Raw genomic sequence first — 19,402 nt, 5'->3', positions numbered from 1 at the left:
CTTAGTAGCCCCCCCCCCCCCCAATTTTGTGTGTGTGTGTGTGTGTGTGTGTGTGTGTGTGTGTGTGTGTGTGTGTGTGTGTTCCCCGGATAGGCATATCATGTGTAACCATCTCTCATAAATTAAAATCTGTTAGGCTCTTGTATGGATGAGCCAGTACCATTTTAAAAAGTTTCAGCTTGTTTTCAATAGTGGCACTATATTTCAGTGCAATAAATATAGTTAATAAATTATTTTAATATCATTTAAAAATAATATTTGTGTGCCTATCCAGGCTGTTGCTAGAGGAATTGCAATTGGAGCAAAGATACGTGCTGCGGGAATATGAAGATAGACAGTCTCTGGAGCGATCATTGTTGGGAGAGATGGAACGTTTGCAACGGGAGGTGGAACAAGCACGTCAGAATGCTGAGATGTCTGCTCTTTGTGCTGAGAATTTGAAGAGAGAGGTATTAACTGGTATTATGACTGCTTTTATCCTTTTTGTGTTAAATCTTAGAGCTATAAATTATGTTATGAACAGTTTGGTATTATTAATTGTAAGTCATAAATTCTGTTATACTGAGATTTGTAGACTTTTGAGACAGATATACAATGTAAAAAAAATTGCCATACTTGGTCAGCATTCAATTCCTCATTCCAGTTCAAAACAAAAGTGTGTCTTGGAAAACATAGTCCTCCCAATGGGTTTAATATAAATGCAAATTAAGAAACGAGGCTCTGGCAATGCTGTAACTGCTTGCAGCATGGCCAAGAACAGGTAGCATGAACTCTGTGCTGTGCTGGAGCTGTTCCATTAGCATGAGGCAATGCAATGGGGAATAGAAATGCAGACTCATCAGTGTTACAGTCAGTTTTACGCCAAACCTTGCAGTTAAAGCATCAAATTGTATCCATTTTACACCTCCATAGTACAGTATCTTGTGTGTTTCTTTCTATTACTGTTACCTTTATTTAAACATTAAGATGTAACATAAACTTCTTGCATATGTAAACGACCACTTTGTTTTGCCCATGACACAAATAAAGCCAATACAAAATAATCATGGATAAATGTATGATCAGTGACACATTAAACTTGTTTGGAAATAGGCAAGGGCCCAAAATCACTCCTCCCACAATTCCATCCTACAGGTTTATGCCAAAGTGTGCCTGAAAGTCATGTTCATGGGTTATGTGCGGGTTGTGTTCCGATCAATAATGGCTGTTGTGGGGGTTGAAAATACCATCACAAGTGAAACTAGATACGTCAGTCTGTATTATGTTCTTCATAAAATTTTTGTTATCTTCCACTTGGTGCAAAAGCCATTCACAAAACTGTACTCATCGAATGCATTCTTCTGGCCACTGGTGTTGAGTTAACGTGTAACGATACCGATGCAATTCATCATCATGCAACACTTAAACAACCAGTCTGTGAGGTATCTGGAACTGCCTTGCTATATCATGGGTACTTTGCTGAGGTGATAGGTGAATGGTTTCAAGAATTATGTCCTCTGTGGAGTACGTCTAGTCCTTGGACAACATCTGTCCATTACTTGTGGATGAAGATTACCGGTTTCCCAAAGGCATTGCTTCAGTTGACATTCTTATCAGGATGCCACCATTCAGGGCACTGTGCATCATATACACATGCAGCAGCAGTAGCTTGGTAATCCGATGCACACAGCACCAAAAGCATATCAATGTATTCATTGCTACCCTACATATTCTTCACAGGACCAGTTATGATTGTACACTGCGTGGTTAGTAGACGCAGGCAGTGTAGTGGACCCCACTGTCAAGTGATGGGCAATTGTCCTGTTACAAAATGATGTCCTGCTCTTAAACAATGAGAATTAGGGAATGGATGTCTAAAAAATAAAAAAGGAATCTGACAAGGATTCGAACCATAGCTCAGTGATGGATGTGGGCTTGATTTCTCAGCAGTCTACTTAGTGAGCTATGACAGCTGGTACAGTAGTGCAGGGTGATACACATTTCTCTGTTCATTACGATGCACTGCACAGTGTGACAGTGTCACCAGCTCCTCGTTTTCATACATGTGTGTTCAGAATGCACCAAATCTGATTTTGCTAGGTAAACTTTTGTCTTGAATCTGGATGAGGAATCACATGTTGACCTTCAAGTGCTGCAGTTTTTTCTTCAGTCTGTATTATTTGGGAAACATGTAGAAATATAAATTTCATGCCAAAATTTAAGAGTAAAGAAGGAATATAGGGGAATATAAACAAACCATCATTTGTTGTTGGTAAAATATTTTGAAAAGTGAAAGAAACAGGAAATACGAATTTAGTTGAAGCAAATGGCCAGAGAATTTGGTCTGAAGAAAAAACAGGGTAAGCAGATCAAGATACACTTAAAGTGTATAAGATGAGCAAACAGATTGGGAGTTCGTGATAAGAGGAGTGCAGTTGTACCAAATACCACAGTTGGAATTTAATAACAAGAGCTGCAGTGCTGCTGATGTTCAACAGGAGCTACTTTCAGTTTCCCATGAGAGCATCCAAATTTATGTTTTCCTCACCACAGATGAGTGATCACAGGGTTGTCTTGAATAGTCTATGGCCATTTGCCTACTCAGTTTTTGTCTAACTGATCCAGTGTTCCATCTGATGTCCACACCAGCAGTGGGTGTTAAACTCTTGTCCCCACCCCCAAATCTAGACTTTTGATAGGTGCAAAAGAAAAGAACATTACTTACTTAAGAGATAAAATTATAGTAAACCACGAACTCTGGACAAAACTAAATAAATTACTTTTTTAAGTTATAAAGTTCTATTTTTGAGAATTTTGACCATGATATAAATTGGAAGTAATGATTTGAATAATACTATAAAGTTGTGATAACTGCTGGACATCCCAACTTAGATTATTCCTAACAGCAGAATAATAATTCACACTTTGAAGAAATATAAATTAAAAAATTTAAAATTATGATTAACATTGATTATGGCAAAGCTCAGAAAGTTTTGTAGCCATATTCCCTCCTCCTTTAGCAGCTTGAGAAAAGTTTATCAAATTAATGTCTTGATACAGGCACTGATCATAGAGCCAAACATGAAAACACGGTTGTGGCCCTAAACTTGCTGTTTTACTTTCATGTACTTCCCAAACTATGGAATTTGGAACAGTTAAACAACCCAATAGAGCTCTAAAAACTTCAATATGCACCAAAATAAAAGTCTGAAAGTATTATTCTTAAAACTTTTTGATCAAGTTTGGACCCACTCACTGGCATTTCTCCATGAGTTTCAATACTATTGTGTGAAAATAAGTACAATGATGTTCCCATCTCAAGACTCTCAAACATTTTGTGAACCAAATTGGTGATTTATTTGTGTATAAATATGCAACCAGTCCCTTTTTTGTTTTTTTAATATGGTTTATTGTACCATTAACTAGTTTTGGAGTCACCGCAGGCTCATCATCAGATGGACCACCCATAGCTAGACACTGCAATGATGGTGCAGGCAAAAATGACAACGAAACATTTGACAAGTGGAAAGTTTATGTTTTAGGTACTTACAGTGCACTGCATTGTGATATCCGTAAGAAATCCATTCCCATAATGTACATTATCAGGCAATACACATAGATATCGCAGTAGTGAACGGCACTTGGTTTTACACTTATTCACAGGAGGTAATCACTGGATTTAATTACACAGACTATGAGTATGGTAGAGATCACATTTTGCCACTTCATGATCTTTGACCTGAGATGTATTGTACAGGGTGTGTACGACCCAGGACAACCGGGAGATCCGGGAAAAACCCGGGAATTTTTTCATCTGGGAGAAAACCGGGAAAAACCTGGGAATTTTTCATTATTTTAGTTTTCAGTTAAATTTTTGTGATTTTGACTGGTAAGAACCGATACTCTAACAGAGGATGTTACTGTATCCCGCTACTGCAGAATAATACTTCAACAATAAAACATAAACGAGAGAAAAAAATGAAAATAACTTAAATTGTAAAGGAAATGCACCATATACAACGACACACAGTGCTCATGCAAGCGTCTGCCAACAGCGAAGTGTGTCAAGGGCTTTAGGAAGACTATGCAATACTTCATAACAATAAATTGCCTCCGATGAGTGTGAAGTCACAACTGTTTACATTAGACTCATTTTTGCAGTTACGAACAGGCTCCTCCGCATGCACAGTTGAGTTGCATTTGAGTAGTAGATTCTCCCACTTCCGGCTACAGGAACGTGGCTGTTGGCTGTGCAAGCAGTCGCAGCAAGCAGCTAGATGCTACCGGGAAAACAGGGCACCAAATTCATATTCTTGAGGAAAAAAAACTTGTTTCACAAAGTGCCTAGCATCGAGTGCATGTCTGTCTATCGATTATTCATACGATTTTGAAATGCTTCCCTGTTGGTTTTTGAACATTTTTGAACACATTTTAAGTTGGTTTCTGAATGAATCATAAGTTGATTTTTGAATGCGTGCATAGTGTACGTGATGTGTCTGTCAAGAGAATCCTCGTCATATCTAGAAATAAACTTTCCGCAGACAAAAGGGGATGGGGCTATATGAACTGAGCGGAGTAAAGCCGAACAGATGAATGCCAATCGCTGTCTGATTATGTGGTTGACTGGGTTTGCGAATGATCAGCGTTGTTATAATTACAAGCGAAATCCATAGATTCAAACTACCAGACTGGAAATCAATGACTTACGGTAATAACAGGTGAGAAAGATTACATATTATCTTCTCGGTATATCCAAGAAAATGAAATTTTGACAGAAAATTTTTGGCCAGATCGCTACATTAGTAAGGACCAGTTGTACAGTCTTCGGCTAACAGCCGCTTAAGTTCTATTCTGGAAGTAACACTGAAAACGTGTTGTACAAACACGTAATAATGCCTAACCGAAAATAATTGCGGGATAACTGAACCTGTGACTCTGGCAGGAATCAGCAAACAAATTTTGACAGTGGCAGGAATAGCTACAGAATTAGTGATGACAAGATCGTTTGTAAGAACGAGGAAGGAGAACAAATGGGGACATCACACAAATTATGGAGGAATAAAATGATTTCAAATTTATATAAAAATTTCGTAATACTACTTTTTGATCTCATGCTTGAGAAACTGGTGCGTATGAATGAAATGTGGAACTATTTCCTAACATTACGCTTTTTGCTTGTAGTAGGCCTAATAGGCATTTGATATTGGTACTTCATGAATTATATTCTGTCGTGTTATAAAAATAATCATTTGTGCCAAAACAGTCTCATTTATTTTGTGTGTGTTACAAAATTGCTGCAGTATTAGAAAAGCCTATTTTGTTTTATCTAGCAGACAGTGACAAAATAGACGTAATCAGATCGAGAAACCACACTAGTCTTGGGTATTATTCCTGTTAACAGCTTTTTCAGTAATAGATAGCGATATTTCGATTTTTCATGTAGCAAAACATTTGACGAACTTTGATGAGGTAATAGATTCTTTCACAGAAAGGAAAGCACACCATGTAATGCTGTAGCAAGATTAGAGGGAAAAAATGCTAGGAGCTGAGGATTGAAGAAATGTGTACTTTCTTGCTTATCTCTTGTCTTTATTGGTTTTATGTATCCTATATTTAATTTTATGTCACGCAAAACAGCAAGTTATTAGCTAATAGGCAATAAAGAGTCCAAATTTTCTAAAGAGTTCTTGTTCTCCTGATTACAATTAATCCCATCTGCTATTAATTGTGAGATTCGCTGCATTTTAAGTGGACGTTTTCATCTTCTAGCATGTATGGCATTATGCCATAATAAAGAACCAAACATGATATAATACAGTACTCGTGCTCCAAGAAAATTTACATTCCAAAAACTACACTGAAAAGCTTAATATCAGGTTAAGATCTACTTCATTGGGAATCTGGACATACGAATGTGCACTTTAAGTATGCACTTTAAATGTGCACATTTTAGTACGGTTGACGAAATTCCGATGCTCTTGGAGTATCCTCTGGTATCTTGTTTCTTTTATGACATAATGTATGATCTTTCAATGTTTTACACATACGTACATACGGTCTTCCTACGTCATGACAGCTGCGCAAGTGCAGCAACTGCTGAAACGAACCTATTTCTAACAGGTCGCGGGAAAATATTGCGAATGGTGGTTTGAAAAGCGTTACTTTCAAAGTAAATATCCTTTTATGTAAGTTGAACTATGTGTGAGAATGTACCATGAATTTATTAAATCACAGAACATTTGACTCTCATATAAAAATCAACTCTTTGAGCCATTTGGAGCCATTTGGAAGAATTTTGAACCCTGAAAATCAGACATTTATGTCATTATTAAAAATTTTACTGGCACATTTGTATGATATATCTTAAAGTGTAACACGCGCAAAAAAGATCAACATTATATGCAAAAGCTTAGCTTCTCTTGCATCTTATTAACCTTAGAGACCAATATTATATGTGAAAGCTTTGCTTTTCTTGTAGCAACACTACGTATATTAATTTAAACTATTAACTTTCCCTGCTTGTGTGTTCGTGCTTCTTAATGGTGATGTTGCTGTTGGCTTACTACATCACGTGTCCTATGCTCTGAATATCCGTTGTCATCAGCTGGCGAGATCACGTGACATGAGCTATGGCTGGCCTACAAAAGCACATCACAATCTCGATTTCAATGATTAGGAAAGTAACATGCGGTGTTTGGTGGAATTCCAATGTATACTTTCGTAATACAAAAATACACAGCGTACATGTTGCTGCACATCAAAGATATTTCCAAAATGTGTCTTTTTCCCTGATTTTCATTTTCTAAAGTGCTGAGAATTTCTACGTCCATGTATAAAACCTAACCATTCAAAGGATTGATAAGGGAAAATATACTGTCACTTAACGTGGAAAAAGCGTCTTTTCACCTGGGAGAAAGTGTATTTTTAACCGGGAAATCCAGGAAAAATTCGGGAATTTTTTTCCTTGCCCACGTATACACCCTGATTGTATTACAGAATAAATGTTTACAAGTACATATAATGTATTTTAAGTGGATCTTGCTAGCTGCAGATGTGTTCTTATATTCGCAGTATTAATGTGATGTTGATTACAAGTTACGCAAAAGGTTTACAGATAGGTGGCTGAGAATTAAAGAGAGAATAAGTTACAGAATGCTACAGTTGTTACATGACGAAGAGAGTGAAATATTTGCTATGTAATTAAAGAGTGAATGAGTTAAAGAATGCCACAGTTGTTACATGACTAAGAGAATATAATTTATGCAGGAGTATGAATATCAGTGTTGAATTAATAAGCAACAGTAAGGCTCTAACTGTGCCAGACATGGGAACTTTCGCTTCCATTGACACAGTAAACCTCTGCACAAATATCCCTTGGAAAAAGACACACTCAGTACTGGCAATTTCTGCATGTGAAACTATGGTCTGGAAATGAGTAGCAGCAATCTGGAAATGGGTAGCAGCCTTGCAGTTCACAGCACCATGTCTGTTGCTAGCTACATTTGATCCCTCTGTTGTCCATAAGGCCCATGTGGTTATCATATGCCCCAAACACTTCAAGCACTCCTTTGCTCCTCACTTCTCATCTTAGGCCAGAAAGCACTTTCTCCAACCTTCTTACTTTTTATTAGTTCCCATGCATTAAAAACTAACCAGGTGTCCACTGACTGCTGGTGGTTACTACATCTTCGTGTTTTGTAAATAGTACTGTGCTCTCCAGTTAATGATCCAGAAGTGCCCACACCTTGCCCCTGACGAAGAGGTGTAGTACTGTCATGGCTAGAATCCCATTCGTACTTAACCATAGTGTACAGCAACCTGAGGACATAGACAACAATCACTCTCCCTCCCCCTTTGAAAAAAAAAAAAAAAAAAAAAAAAAGTCTACTTCTGTTACTGGTTTGTGCTGTACACACACAAGCATAAAACGAATCCTAACCAAAATACTACAATATTACTACACACATTGCTTGCTATGAAACACAAAACATTACTGCCCATAACTCCTTACAATACCTAAAAGTCTTCTTATCATATGATCACATTATTATAAGTGAAAATACACTGAATTTTTCTCTCATTTCCGTAACCTCAATGCATGTGGTACCTCTTGCATTGGTTGTTCAATATCCCTGCATTCAGTCCTTTGTTTCTTCTTCTTTATCTGCTTTCCAGAAGTAGTTCCCGACACTAATGTTAATGTATCCAGAGCGTCTCAGAAAGATTGTAAGCATCCAACATGTACTGTTGTTGTTTTTGTTGACAACTGCAGCCTCACATTAACTGGATTCATGGTCTCTACCACCTGGAATGGTTCTTGGCATCTTGTGACAAACTTTCTTGTTTTACCCTTCGAGGAGTATCAGCTAGGCAATATTACCCATTGCCCTACCTATAACATGGTAACCTTCGCAACCTTCCATTGTGTCCCACTATTGTTTTCAGTCAGTCCAAAGCCTTTGTATTTGCCCTCTGCTCTTGTCTTCACATGTTTCTTAATGATCTTGTGAAATTATGCAGTGACTCTTAGTCTCTAAAGGCCTTTGTTTCAACCATGTCAAGTGGCAGTGACATTTTCGTGCCATATAACACCTTGTATGGGGATAGCCTTGTACTTCTGTAAACCTTCAGATTGTAAGTTGCCACTGTAAATGAAAGATATATGTACCAGTCATAATGCTACAGGTTCACACAGTCACTTATCTTCCCTATCCATTCTACCATTTGTCTGCAAGTGTAGTAGGCTAGTTATTAATTTCCAAATTTGTAGCAACATAAATAACAGTTTCATCAAGTCAGACATGAAATTTGTCCCCTGGTCCACGATTATAGTCTAAAGCACACTGGTGGTATCCACTTCTCAAATCCATAATGGAGAAATACCAGCACTGTCCTAAATTGTCAATGGTCTCCATGATATTAGGAATGAGGTATGCATCAATCACTGTCTTGCTGCTAAGTCATCTGTAGCCACAGTGAAACCTACACTTCTTGGATCCGTATGTTGATTTCTTTGGCATAACCACAGCAGCGGCACCCCATGGACTAGCACTTTCCTCTGTTATCCCGTTGGCTAACTGTTGGTCTATAAAGTCTTCCATAAGCTGCTGCCAATAATGAGACAGCCGATATGGTTTACAGTACTGGTCCTTGATTTCCCTATTGGTATCCGATGTTATGTCACAGTTGTTGAGGGGGGGAAAAAAAATCTTCAAACTAAAGTAATAATTACTCCATTTTTTTCTGTTTCGGTCCCTTGCAGATACTCTTATCTTCTTACATAATACAATTCTAGCAGCAGCATATGGCTGACCATGGTTCACGTTCTTTGTGTCCAAATCATAGTGTAGGATGTCCAGAGTCACTATAATTGTGGTGTCACCGCCAGACACCACACTTGCTAGGTGGTAGCCTTTAAATCGGCCGCGGTCCGTTAGTATACGTTGGGCCCGCGTGTCGCCACTATCAGTGATTGCTGACCGAGCGCCGCCACACGGCAGGTCTAGAGAGACTTCCTAGCACTCGCCCCAGTTGCACAACCAACTTTGCTAGTGATGGTTCACTGACAAAATACGCCCATTTGCCGAGACGATAGTTAGCATAACCTTCAGCTACGTCATTTGCTACGACCTAGCAAGGCGCCATTACCAGTTACTATTGATACTAAGTCATGTACAGTCAAGAGCGACACTCATCATTTATGGATTAAAGTTAAGTATTCCACCAGCTACATCCGTTTTTCTAAAGTCTAATTTCCTTGTCCTGTTCCAGACCTCACGCCAGCCTGCATGAGCTAAAACGCGTGCCTTTCGGCTTCCTCTAATAATACGGTGTTGGCTCTCCTGCCAACCCACAACAATAATCATTCTCTTCACCAACTTTATTTCCTAGGCACTATAATTATTGAGATTCACACTTACTATTCTCCCGCTATCTCCCTCTTGCATGAGTACAATATTCCTCCTAACAAAATGCCATGACATATCAAATATATTACTCTTTTTCAATGACTCTACCACACACAATATACCAACTGATAAGTCTGGCTCCACACTTACCCAAAGCGACTTTCCAGCTCCTTCAGGCACAATATCGTGCAAATCAAGCCTTAGTGGTCTTGTATGCAACTTGGATGGCATGTCCTTTAAGACAGACACCACTTTGCAACAACATTCCATTGGCAACAGTTTCCCCTAGGTGAAATGTTGTCTCATGAAGTGTCATCATAAGTCAGTTTTAGCATCATGCTCATTCAAAAAGTCCAACCCTAGGATTATGCAGTAACTGTTACTGTGTAATCATCAGCAATTGATACCATTCAGGGGGTATTATTCCACTATATGAAGTTGACCATAATATTTATGCAGGTTACTACGAGAGGCAGCCTTGAGCAATCCCTTCCTCCAACAGCTGGCTGCCTGGGGACACGCTCCCTTGGATCGGTGCCATCAGCGTCGTGCATCTCGCTGATAAGAGGCCACTGCAGTGATCCTCTAGTCTCTAATGTTCGGGCTCCAGCATTCTGGCTGCAGTGTTTGAGCCTCCAGAGTCTTCAGTCTTTGGTCTATGTCCGAAGTCAGCTTAGCTGAGATAGAGTTGTGAGTACAAGTGTAACAGACTCAAGTCAGTGATTAAATTTCAAGTAGGACTTGTTAGGAGCAATACCCGTATATACTTCCGGCTACTATCTGGATTCATATCAGGATATTCAGTGGAATCATTGTACCATATGAAGTATCGAATTATATTAAACTTTCGCCAGTGTCTGTGTCTATATTTGTATGTACATGTCCATGTTCCTGCCATAGAACCCAATACCATCCCAACAGGGCACAACAGTTACTTACATGAGGCACCACGTCCCACATTGTTTGTACTGAACTGCCCAAATTTAAAAACTTAATCGAATGAATCCAATTAATTTTATATCAGTGTCTCTTACCCACACAGCCTGTAGTGTGGTGGGTTCAATTGTTTTTGACTCACAAGGTCTATACTAGCTACTGACATGGTCACCCCAACAAAACCCTATATTTTATGCCCTTCACATCCACTATTATAACACACTCCACCTCTGCTTACATGTTTGCTGCATCAAAATTTACTGGGAACACCACTTGGTGGACTTGGGGCTACCTTTGGTGTTTAACACTTGCCTATTATCTCTGTGTCTACCTCTCCTGCACCAAGGGAGTTGGCATGCATTTGGGAGGACAACGATTCATACCCATGTCCGACTATCCTGCTTTAGGGTTTCTGTGATTTCCTTAAATCATTTCAGGCAAATTCCAGGATGGTTCCTTTGAAAGGCCGTAGCCGACTCCCTTCCCCATCCTTCCGTCACTCGATTCGACCGACGACCTCACTGTTTGGTACCCTCCCCCGAATCAACCAACCAACCATCGTCTACCTCTATGGCCATTTTTATTATTCCACCGCTGATAACCATCCTTCCTACCCAGTGAGGTTGTTGACACTGCATCTGAATGTGTGTCGATCAACCTCACTTGTAGCATTTCAAATTATCGGAGAATACCCCCACGGTTATTGCATACATGGGCTGCTGTATTACTTTCTTTGAGTTCTGTTGCTAATCTAACTACAGAATATAGATCTTCTTGGATACGTGTCCGCACTTGTCTCGACATGTCAAGTGAAGGCCCCTCAGGAAATCGTCAAGTGCTCCATGCTGAGCATATTGCAGTATTTATTGCCTTATTCATTTCATTGATCTCCCCAACTCATATGTCTGTACATTGACGTCACATATTCTGTCCACAAACTTCTCTATCATTTCACTGTGGTGTTTTTTCATAAACATACTCAGTTGCTCCTGAAGGAACCTTTCATTATTTCTCTTCCTGTACCGTTACAAGAGACCGTGCCTCAATTGTTAAACCTTTTTTTGCGCTTCCATACATCTAAAAATTGTTTTTGCCTCACCAGCCCATCACAGTTTATCCAACCAACTACCCATCTCTACTGATGTCTTCAGGTTCTCCAAAAAAAGACACCATATCAACAGTTGCCTTACCAGAAAAGGGAGTGATCACTGCAGCAAAGGCTGGATCTGCTTCAGGTACAGATAGCTGAGCAAATGCTAAATGTTCATCCCTAACTTCAACTTGTCTCTAACTCTGACTTATCTGTTGTTAAACTATTTTGCTTAGTAACATCCTCACTGCCTCAGATTTGGACACACCTTTGTCTCTGCATCCTATCCACATTCACAACCATTCATACACTAATAATTATAACCTATTTATAATTCATGCCTTATTATCGACCATGTAGACCCTGTACACTGCCTGGCTGTATGCCCATAGCGGTGGCACATACGACATACTACTGATATAGATTCGGTACATAGTGCACTACGCCATAGCAAGTTACACTGTGTACATCTAACAGCATGTAAATAATTCTCCTTACAGTTACCAAAAAACTGCGGTACATTTGCAGGTTCTATTGTCCTGAACAAAGTATTCTCAGATTACGATGTACTACTTGTCTAGACCCCACCTCTTCTACATCCAGAAGTAGAACAAAAGTTTTCTCACTCACCACATTGTGATAGTACTGCCTGCTGCAGTTGCGACATCGTGCTGCGTGCAGGTTGGATCTTCTGACATCTACTGGAGAGGACACCAGCTGAAGTAGATCCTGGGGTGTCGGTGCACTACTTTTATTGGGATAGTTGGCAGCTGCGGGTTGAGCCAATGGTGTTAGACAGAGGCTTCAGTGAAACAATTGCAACAAAACAAGTTCTTTATTATGACTCATGTAACTGCAGATGGTCGCTGCAGTGCAGCGGCCAAGCCCCCCTCTCAGCATGTGGTCAGTCACTGTGCTCAGTGTGTTGACACTGGTTGCACAGCCTGCGGCTGTGACGGGTGCCCAGGATTACTGACACGAATGTAAAGCTTAGCAACGTGTGACCCAGTATGACTGGCCGTGTGGCAAACTGTCAGCATCAGTGGTGCTGCAAGCAGCTGGAATGCTTCCAGGGGAAGCCAGTTTCTTAGCGAGAAGCTTTGCTTCGACAAACGGCAGTGCATGGAGCCACAGCCCCCATACAAATGAAGACAAGTGGGCAGTGACACTGTCCTGGAATCGACCCACTGGCCTGTTGGGCAGGAGTCAGCTGCTGCTGCTGCAGTGGGCCAGGAACAGCCCCCCTCCCCATGCCACACACCCCCTCAGTGGTACGTTACTAAGTCCCAGGAGAGAGATCAGTACCAGTAGATGACTCTGCAGTGGCGAAGGCCCCAGCTGATGGTGGCTGCTGGCTGGTACATGTCCACTTATCACCCAGCTGTCCCAATAGCTGCTGGTGGACTGCTTTGACCTTAACTGAAATCGGAGAGTTTATATACAAGTCAGTAGCTCAGTTTTTATGGTGGTGTACTGCTTGGGGACACACACAGGACAACAATTTCATGCCCCGAAGGTGAAATAATTGCCTGTCTCAGCCTGCTGAGACAAATATCCTCTGTTTCAACAAGAATGGGGTGCCAAGCTTGGCCTATCTCTGAATGAATAAATGACCTTGTTGCTGCAAACAGCATGCCAATGTACTGTGCCTGCTGGCTGTCTCTGGCGTCTGCTGTGCTTTACTACTAGCTTCCACAGAATAACCAAAAACCCTCTGGGGCTGCTACAATGTTAAAAATTGTGGAAAAATGTGATGATCCAGAATTTAATCTATAATAATGTGTCATAAGGATTTTTCCAGAATGACTGAAGCCTGCTATCACCCCCACCCCACCCTTCCCCTTCCGTCCCCCACCCGTTGGTAGTTAGGGGCACATCGGTCGCAAAACATCTACTTCGGGAGGAAAAAGGCCCTCCCCCCCCCCCCCCAAATGCCGGCACATCGGTCCTCCCCTCAGCTGGAGAAGCAACAGCTTCCTCCAGCTCCTCTCGCATGGAAGGGGTCCCTTGGGACTCTACCTCTGCAAAAGTGGACACCACCCAGTGGCTAAAGGAGTCACAAGCTGCTGGTCAAAGGGCTTCATGGTCATCCTCAGTACCTGAAACTGTTTCAGAGAAGCCCTCTCAGCAAGCCCCTAAAGAGCAGCGAGAGGACAAACAGAGTAAGAAGAAGACAGTCAAGAAATGAGCGACTTCGGTGGCCTCACACCACCACTCCTTAAAAGTTCTGCTTCTGAGGAAAAGGTGGAGATTTTAGCATCCCATGAGGACCTCGCTCTCTCCGACACCTCAGAAGTAACGATAATGGCTACAAGCACTCGGCCAGTGGCAGTAAGTGACCCTAAGGCCTAAACTCCCTCCTTGGCCCCTTCATGCGTTCCCAGACTACAGAAAGTGTCATTCTCTAGTGGAGTTGCATCAGTTTTTCTCCCACCTGGCTGAGCTATGACAGCTCTTAAGTGCTACACTTGCTTTTTGCATTGCCCTTCAGTAAACTTGGTTTCGAGCAATTGCCCCTCCCCCCGAGCAATGGAGACCCCAGCCCTTAGTGGCGGGTTCAAACACCTTTAGAAGCTGTGGCTGTCAGGGTGAGGACAATGCAGGAAATTACCAGCTGCAACATCTACCTTGCTCCAGACAGTGAAGTACCACTGCACTAACTTCTCAACTCCCCCACACCTTTTCTATATCTGGGTGATTTCAATGCCCATAGCCCTTTGTGGAGTAGAACCAAGATTACTGACCGTGATAAAGACGTGGAGACTCTACTGACTCAACTCAACCTTTGCATCCTTGCCCCCACTCATTTCAGCCACATGCTCGGCCATTGATCTCGCAGTTGGCAGTCCTGGCCGTCTACCGTCTATCCACTGGAGAGCTCACGACAACTTGTGTGGTAGTGACCACTTCCCACTCTTCCTGACCCTCCCCCAGCATCACCTAGATGCTTGCCCAGATGGTCTCTTACCGAGTCTGAGTGGGACACTTTTACCTCTGCTATCACTGTTGGATCTCCATTGCTTGCTAACATCGATGTTGTGATCCAGAATGTTACTACAACCATTGTTTCTGCAGCTGAATTGGCAATCCCTTGTTCCTCAGGTTGCCCCTGGCGGAAGACAGTGCCTTGGTCATCACCGGAAATCGCTGTGGCTATTAGGGACCGTAGGTGGACCTTACAATGCCATAAGCAGCACCCATCAGTGGGACACCTAATTGCCTTCAAATGGCTCCAAGTCCGGGTCCTTCAACTAATCAAAAGATGGAAGAAGGAGTGCTGGGAATGGTACGTCTCTACCATTGGAAGACGAACCTCTCCTTCCCAGGTTTGGACTAACCTCAGACTCCTTTACAGATGTCAGACCGCTGCAGGTATACCTGGGATTTCCACACATGTAGTTGTATGTACCGACCCAGACGCAATTACAGAGCATTTTGCCAAGCAGTATGCTCGAACCTCTGCATCTGAGAATTACCACCCCTCGTTTTGTACCCTAAAACAGCGGGTGGAACAACAAGACTTATCTTTTACTACATGTCATCCTGAGCCATACAATGAATGTTCCATTTAGTGAGTGGGAATGTCTCAGTGCCCTTGCACATTATCCTTACACAACCTCTGGCCCTGACAGCAGCTATCACCAAACGTTTAAACACCTGTCAGTGGATTATGATCTCCTTGCCATCTTCAACCACATCTGGAGCAATGGGGAATTTTCATTGCAGTGGCAAGAAAGTATTGTTGTTGCAGTGCTAAAACCTGGTAACAAACTGCTAGATATGGATGGCTATTGTCATATTAGCCTCAGTAATATTCTGTGCAAACTGCTCGATCATATGGTGAGCCGGCAATTGTGTTGGCTCCATCCCTGGAGTCTGCCATCCGAACAGCCTTTCTCCGCCGTCATCACCTTATTGCCCCCCCCCCCTTTTTTTTTTTTTTGACGAAAGCCTATGAAAGTACTTGGCAACACCATGTTCTCGCTACATTGCACAAGTGGAATCTCTGGGACTCACTCCCAATTTTTATACAGAACTTTTTGTTACTCTGCACTTTCAGAGTTTGAGTCAGTGCTGCACACAGTTCCCCCGCATATCCAAGAGAATGGGGTCTTGCAGGGCTCTGTACTGAGTGTCCCACTCTTTTTTTGTGCCAATGAATTGTCTCGCAGCAGTTGTGGGGTGCTCAGTATCATCCTTCTTATATACTGGTGACTTCTGTGTGCCCTTTTGTTCATCTGCTATTGGTGTGGCTGAACATTGACTGCAGGGAACTCTACGAAAGGTGCGGTCATGGGCACTCACGCATGGCTTTCAGTTTTCAGCCACCAAGACTTGGATCATGCACATCTGTCACTGACATACAGTTCACCCACACCAACAACTTCACCTTGATGACCATCTGCTTAATATAGTGGACTATTGTTGCTTTTTAGGGCTGGTTTTCAGTGCCCGCTTAACTTCGATTCCCCATCTTCCCCAACTTAAGCAAAAGTGCTGGCAGCACAATAACATTCTTTGATGCTTCCCAGCATTGCAGGTGGTGGACCCTTATACATCACTGTGAAGTTTGACTTATGACGGGAGCTTTCCAAACAAGCCCTGTGAACAGCCCACTCACAAAGCTGAGGTTTTTCCATCACATCAGGCGGCAACAACTGCATGCAAATTATACTACGCACATTCGTAGCTTGCCTAATCATCCAAATTACTGTCTCCTTTTCCCTAAGATGGTGAGCCATCTCCTACAACGGCAGCCCAGATTGGGCAGTACAATTGCAGTCTGTGTCTGGTCCCTTCTCACTGAACTTGAGTCTTCCCTTTACCTTACCACCTCTCCTCCGAGTCCATTCACGTACATCTCCATGATGTATACCTCAACCGTAGTTTCATCTAGACATCTCACAAGTGCCAAAAGACTCAGTTCACTACGCACATTCGCAGCTTGCCTAAACATCCAAATTACTGTCTCCTTTTCCCTAAGGTGGTGAGCCATCTCCTACAACGACAGCCCAGATCGGGCATTACAATTGCAGTCTGTGTCTGGTCCCTTCTCACTGAACTCGAGTCTTCCCTTTACCACCTCTCCTCCGAGTCCACTCACGTACATCTCCATGATGTACACTCCTGGAAATGGAAAAAAGAACACATTGACACCGGTGTGTCAGACCAACCATACTTGCTCCGGACACTGCGAGAGGGCTGTACAAGCAATGATCACACGCACGGCACAGAGGACACACCAGGAACCGCGGTGTTGGCCGTCGAATGGCGCTAGCTGCGCAGCATTTGTGCACCGCCGCCGTCAGTGTCAGCCAGTTTGCCGTGGCATACGGAGCTCCATCGCAGTCTTTAACACTGGTAGCATGCCGCGACAGCGTGGACGTGAACCGTATGTGCAGTTGACGGACTTTGAGCGAGGGCGTATAGTGGGCATGCGGGAGGCCGGGTGGACGTACCGCCGAATTGCTCAACACGTGGGGCGTGAGGTCTCCACAGTACATCGATGTTGTCGCCAGTGGACGGCGGAAGATGCACGTGCCCGTCGACCTGGGACCGGACCGCAGCGACGCACGAATGCACGCCAACACCGTAGGATCCTACGCAGTGCCGTAGGGGACCGCACCGCCACTTCCCAGCAAATTAGGGACACTGTTGCTCCTGGGGTATCGGCGAGGACCATTCGCAACCGTCTCCATGAAGCTGGGCTACGGTCCCGCACACCGTCAGGCCGTCTTCCGCTCACGCCCCAACATCGTGCAGCCCGCCTCCAGTGGTGTCGCGACAGGCGTGAATGGAGGGACGAATGGAGACGTGTCGTCTTCAGCGATGAGAGTCGCTTCTGCCTTGGTGCCAATGATGGTCGTATGCGTGTTTGGCGCCGTGCAGGTGAGCGCCACAATCAGGACTGCATAGGACCGAGGCACACAGGGCCAACACCCGGAATCATGGTGTGGGGAGCGATCTCCTACACTGGCCGTACACCACTGGTGATCGTCGAGGGGACACTGAATAGTGCACGGTAAATCCAAACCGTCATCGAACCCATCGTTCTACCATTCCTAGACCGGCAAGGGAACTTGCTGTTCCAACAGGACAATGCACGTCCGCATGTATCCCGTGCCACCCAACGTGCTCTAGAAGGTGTAAGTCAACTACCCTGGCCAGCAAGATCTCCGGATCTGTCCCCCATTGAGCATGTTTGGGACTGGATGAAGCGTCGTCTCACGCGGTCTGCACGTCCAGCACGAACGCTGGTCCAACTGAGGCGCCAGGTGGAAATGGCATGGCAAGCCGTTCCACAGGACTACGTCCAGCATCTCTACGATCGTCTCCATGGGAGAATAGCAGCCTGCATTGCTGCGAAAGGTGGATATACACTGTACTAGTGCCGACATTGTGCATGCTCTGTTGCCTGTGTCTATGTGCCTGTGGTTCTGTCAGTGTGATCATGTGATGTATCTGACCCCAGGAATGTGTCAATAAAGTTTCCCCTTCTTGGGGCAATGAATTCACGGTGTTCTTATTTCAATTTCCAGGAGTGTATACCTCAACCGTAGTTTCATCTAGACATCTCACAAGTGCCAAAAGACTCAGTTCACCCTGAATCTCTCTGTCACATGTTTCTATTCTTGACATTTCCCAGGGTTCAGAGGTAGCTTACAACAATGGCTTGATGGATGAGTGTCATGTTGGGTTTGCTTATGCTCCTGTAGGACATACTGGAAAGCACTCCTTGCCAGATGGCTGCAGTAATTTCACTGCAGAACTGGTACCCATCTCTCACACTCTTGAGAATATCCATTCCTGCATCAGGGAGTCGTCCTTCATTTGTAGCAACTCCTTGAGCACCTTACAAGCTCTCAACAAGTGCTATCCTCACCATCCTTTGGTGGTGGCCATCAAAGAGTCCATTTACATCCTCGGACGACATTGACGCTCAGTGGTCTTCTTATGTACCCCAGGACACATAATAATTCCAGGAAATGAACTTGCCAACAAGGTAGCCAAAGAGGCTATTCATAAACCAAGTAAAGAGATTGGAATACTAGACACTGATCTGTGATCGATATTCCACCACAAGGTTTTTGGGCTCTGGAATACAGAATGTTGCTCCCTGACTTTGCCGAATAAGTTACGTTTAGTAAAGCAGACAATGAATGTGTGCCAGTCTGCCATGCGAGCCCCTCACAAGGAATCAGTTGTCCTTTGCTGGCTCCGCATTGGATGTACTTGGCTGACTCACGGTCATCTCCTATGTTGCAAGGATCCACTTCAGTGTTGCTGTGGTTCAAGCTTGACAGTGGTCCACATCTCGTTGGACTGTCCATTTTAGCCACCCTGGGGCAGACGGTTAACCTTCCTGATGCACTACAGTGCCTCTATGGCTGATCTAGTTTTAAGTTTTATCCGAGAGGGGTTTTTTATCACTCATTCTAAGGGTGGGTGTCTGGCTTTCTATCCTAGGCCTTCATCCTACCTGCATTTT

General features: G+C 43.2%; 1 protein-coding gene across 3 annotated transcripts in view; it reads left to right on the top strand.

Moving 5' to 3' along the window:
* LOC126470237 (ras association domain-containing protein 8) overlaps nt 1–19,402 on the top strand; it is a 96,151-nt gene that overhangs the window by 63,438 nt on the left and 13,311 nt on the right. For 2 of the 3 annotated variants that reach the window (XM_050097938.1, XM_050097937.1), the window contains exon 7: nt 275–449. In XM_050097938.1, coding sequence (XP_049953895.1) covers nt 275–449 — 175 coding nt within the window. Of the gene's footprint in view, nt 1–274; nt 460–19,402 lie in introns of all 3 variants that reach the window. The other variant, XR_007586159.1, reaches the window with a different exon arrangement.

Source organism: Schistocerca serialis, chromosome 3 (genome assembly GCF_023864345.2).
Source record: "Schistocerca serialis cubense isolate TAMUIC-IGC-003099 chromosome 3, iqSchSeri2.2, whole genome shotgun sequence".
In the NCBI taxonomy this organism is placed as follows: Eukaryota; Metazoa; Arthropoda; class Insecta; order Orthoptera; family Acrididae; genus Schistocerca; species Schistocerca serialis.
The sequence above is the reverse complement of the archived record's forward strand: the minus strand, read 5'-3'. Positions and strand labels throughout refer to the sequence as shown.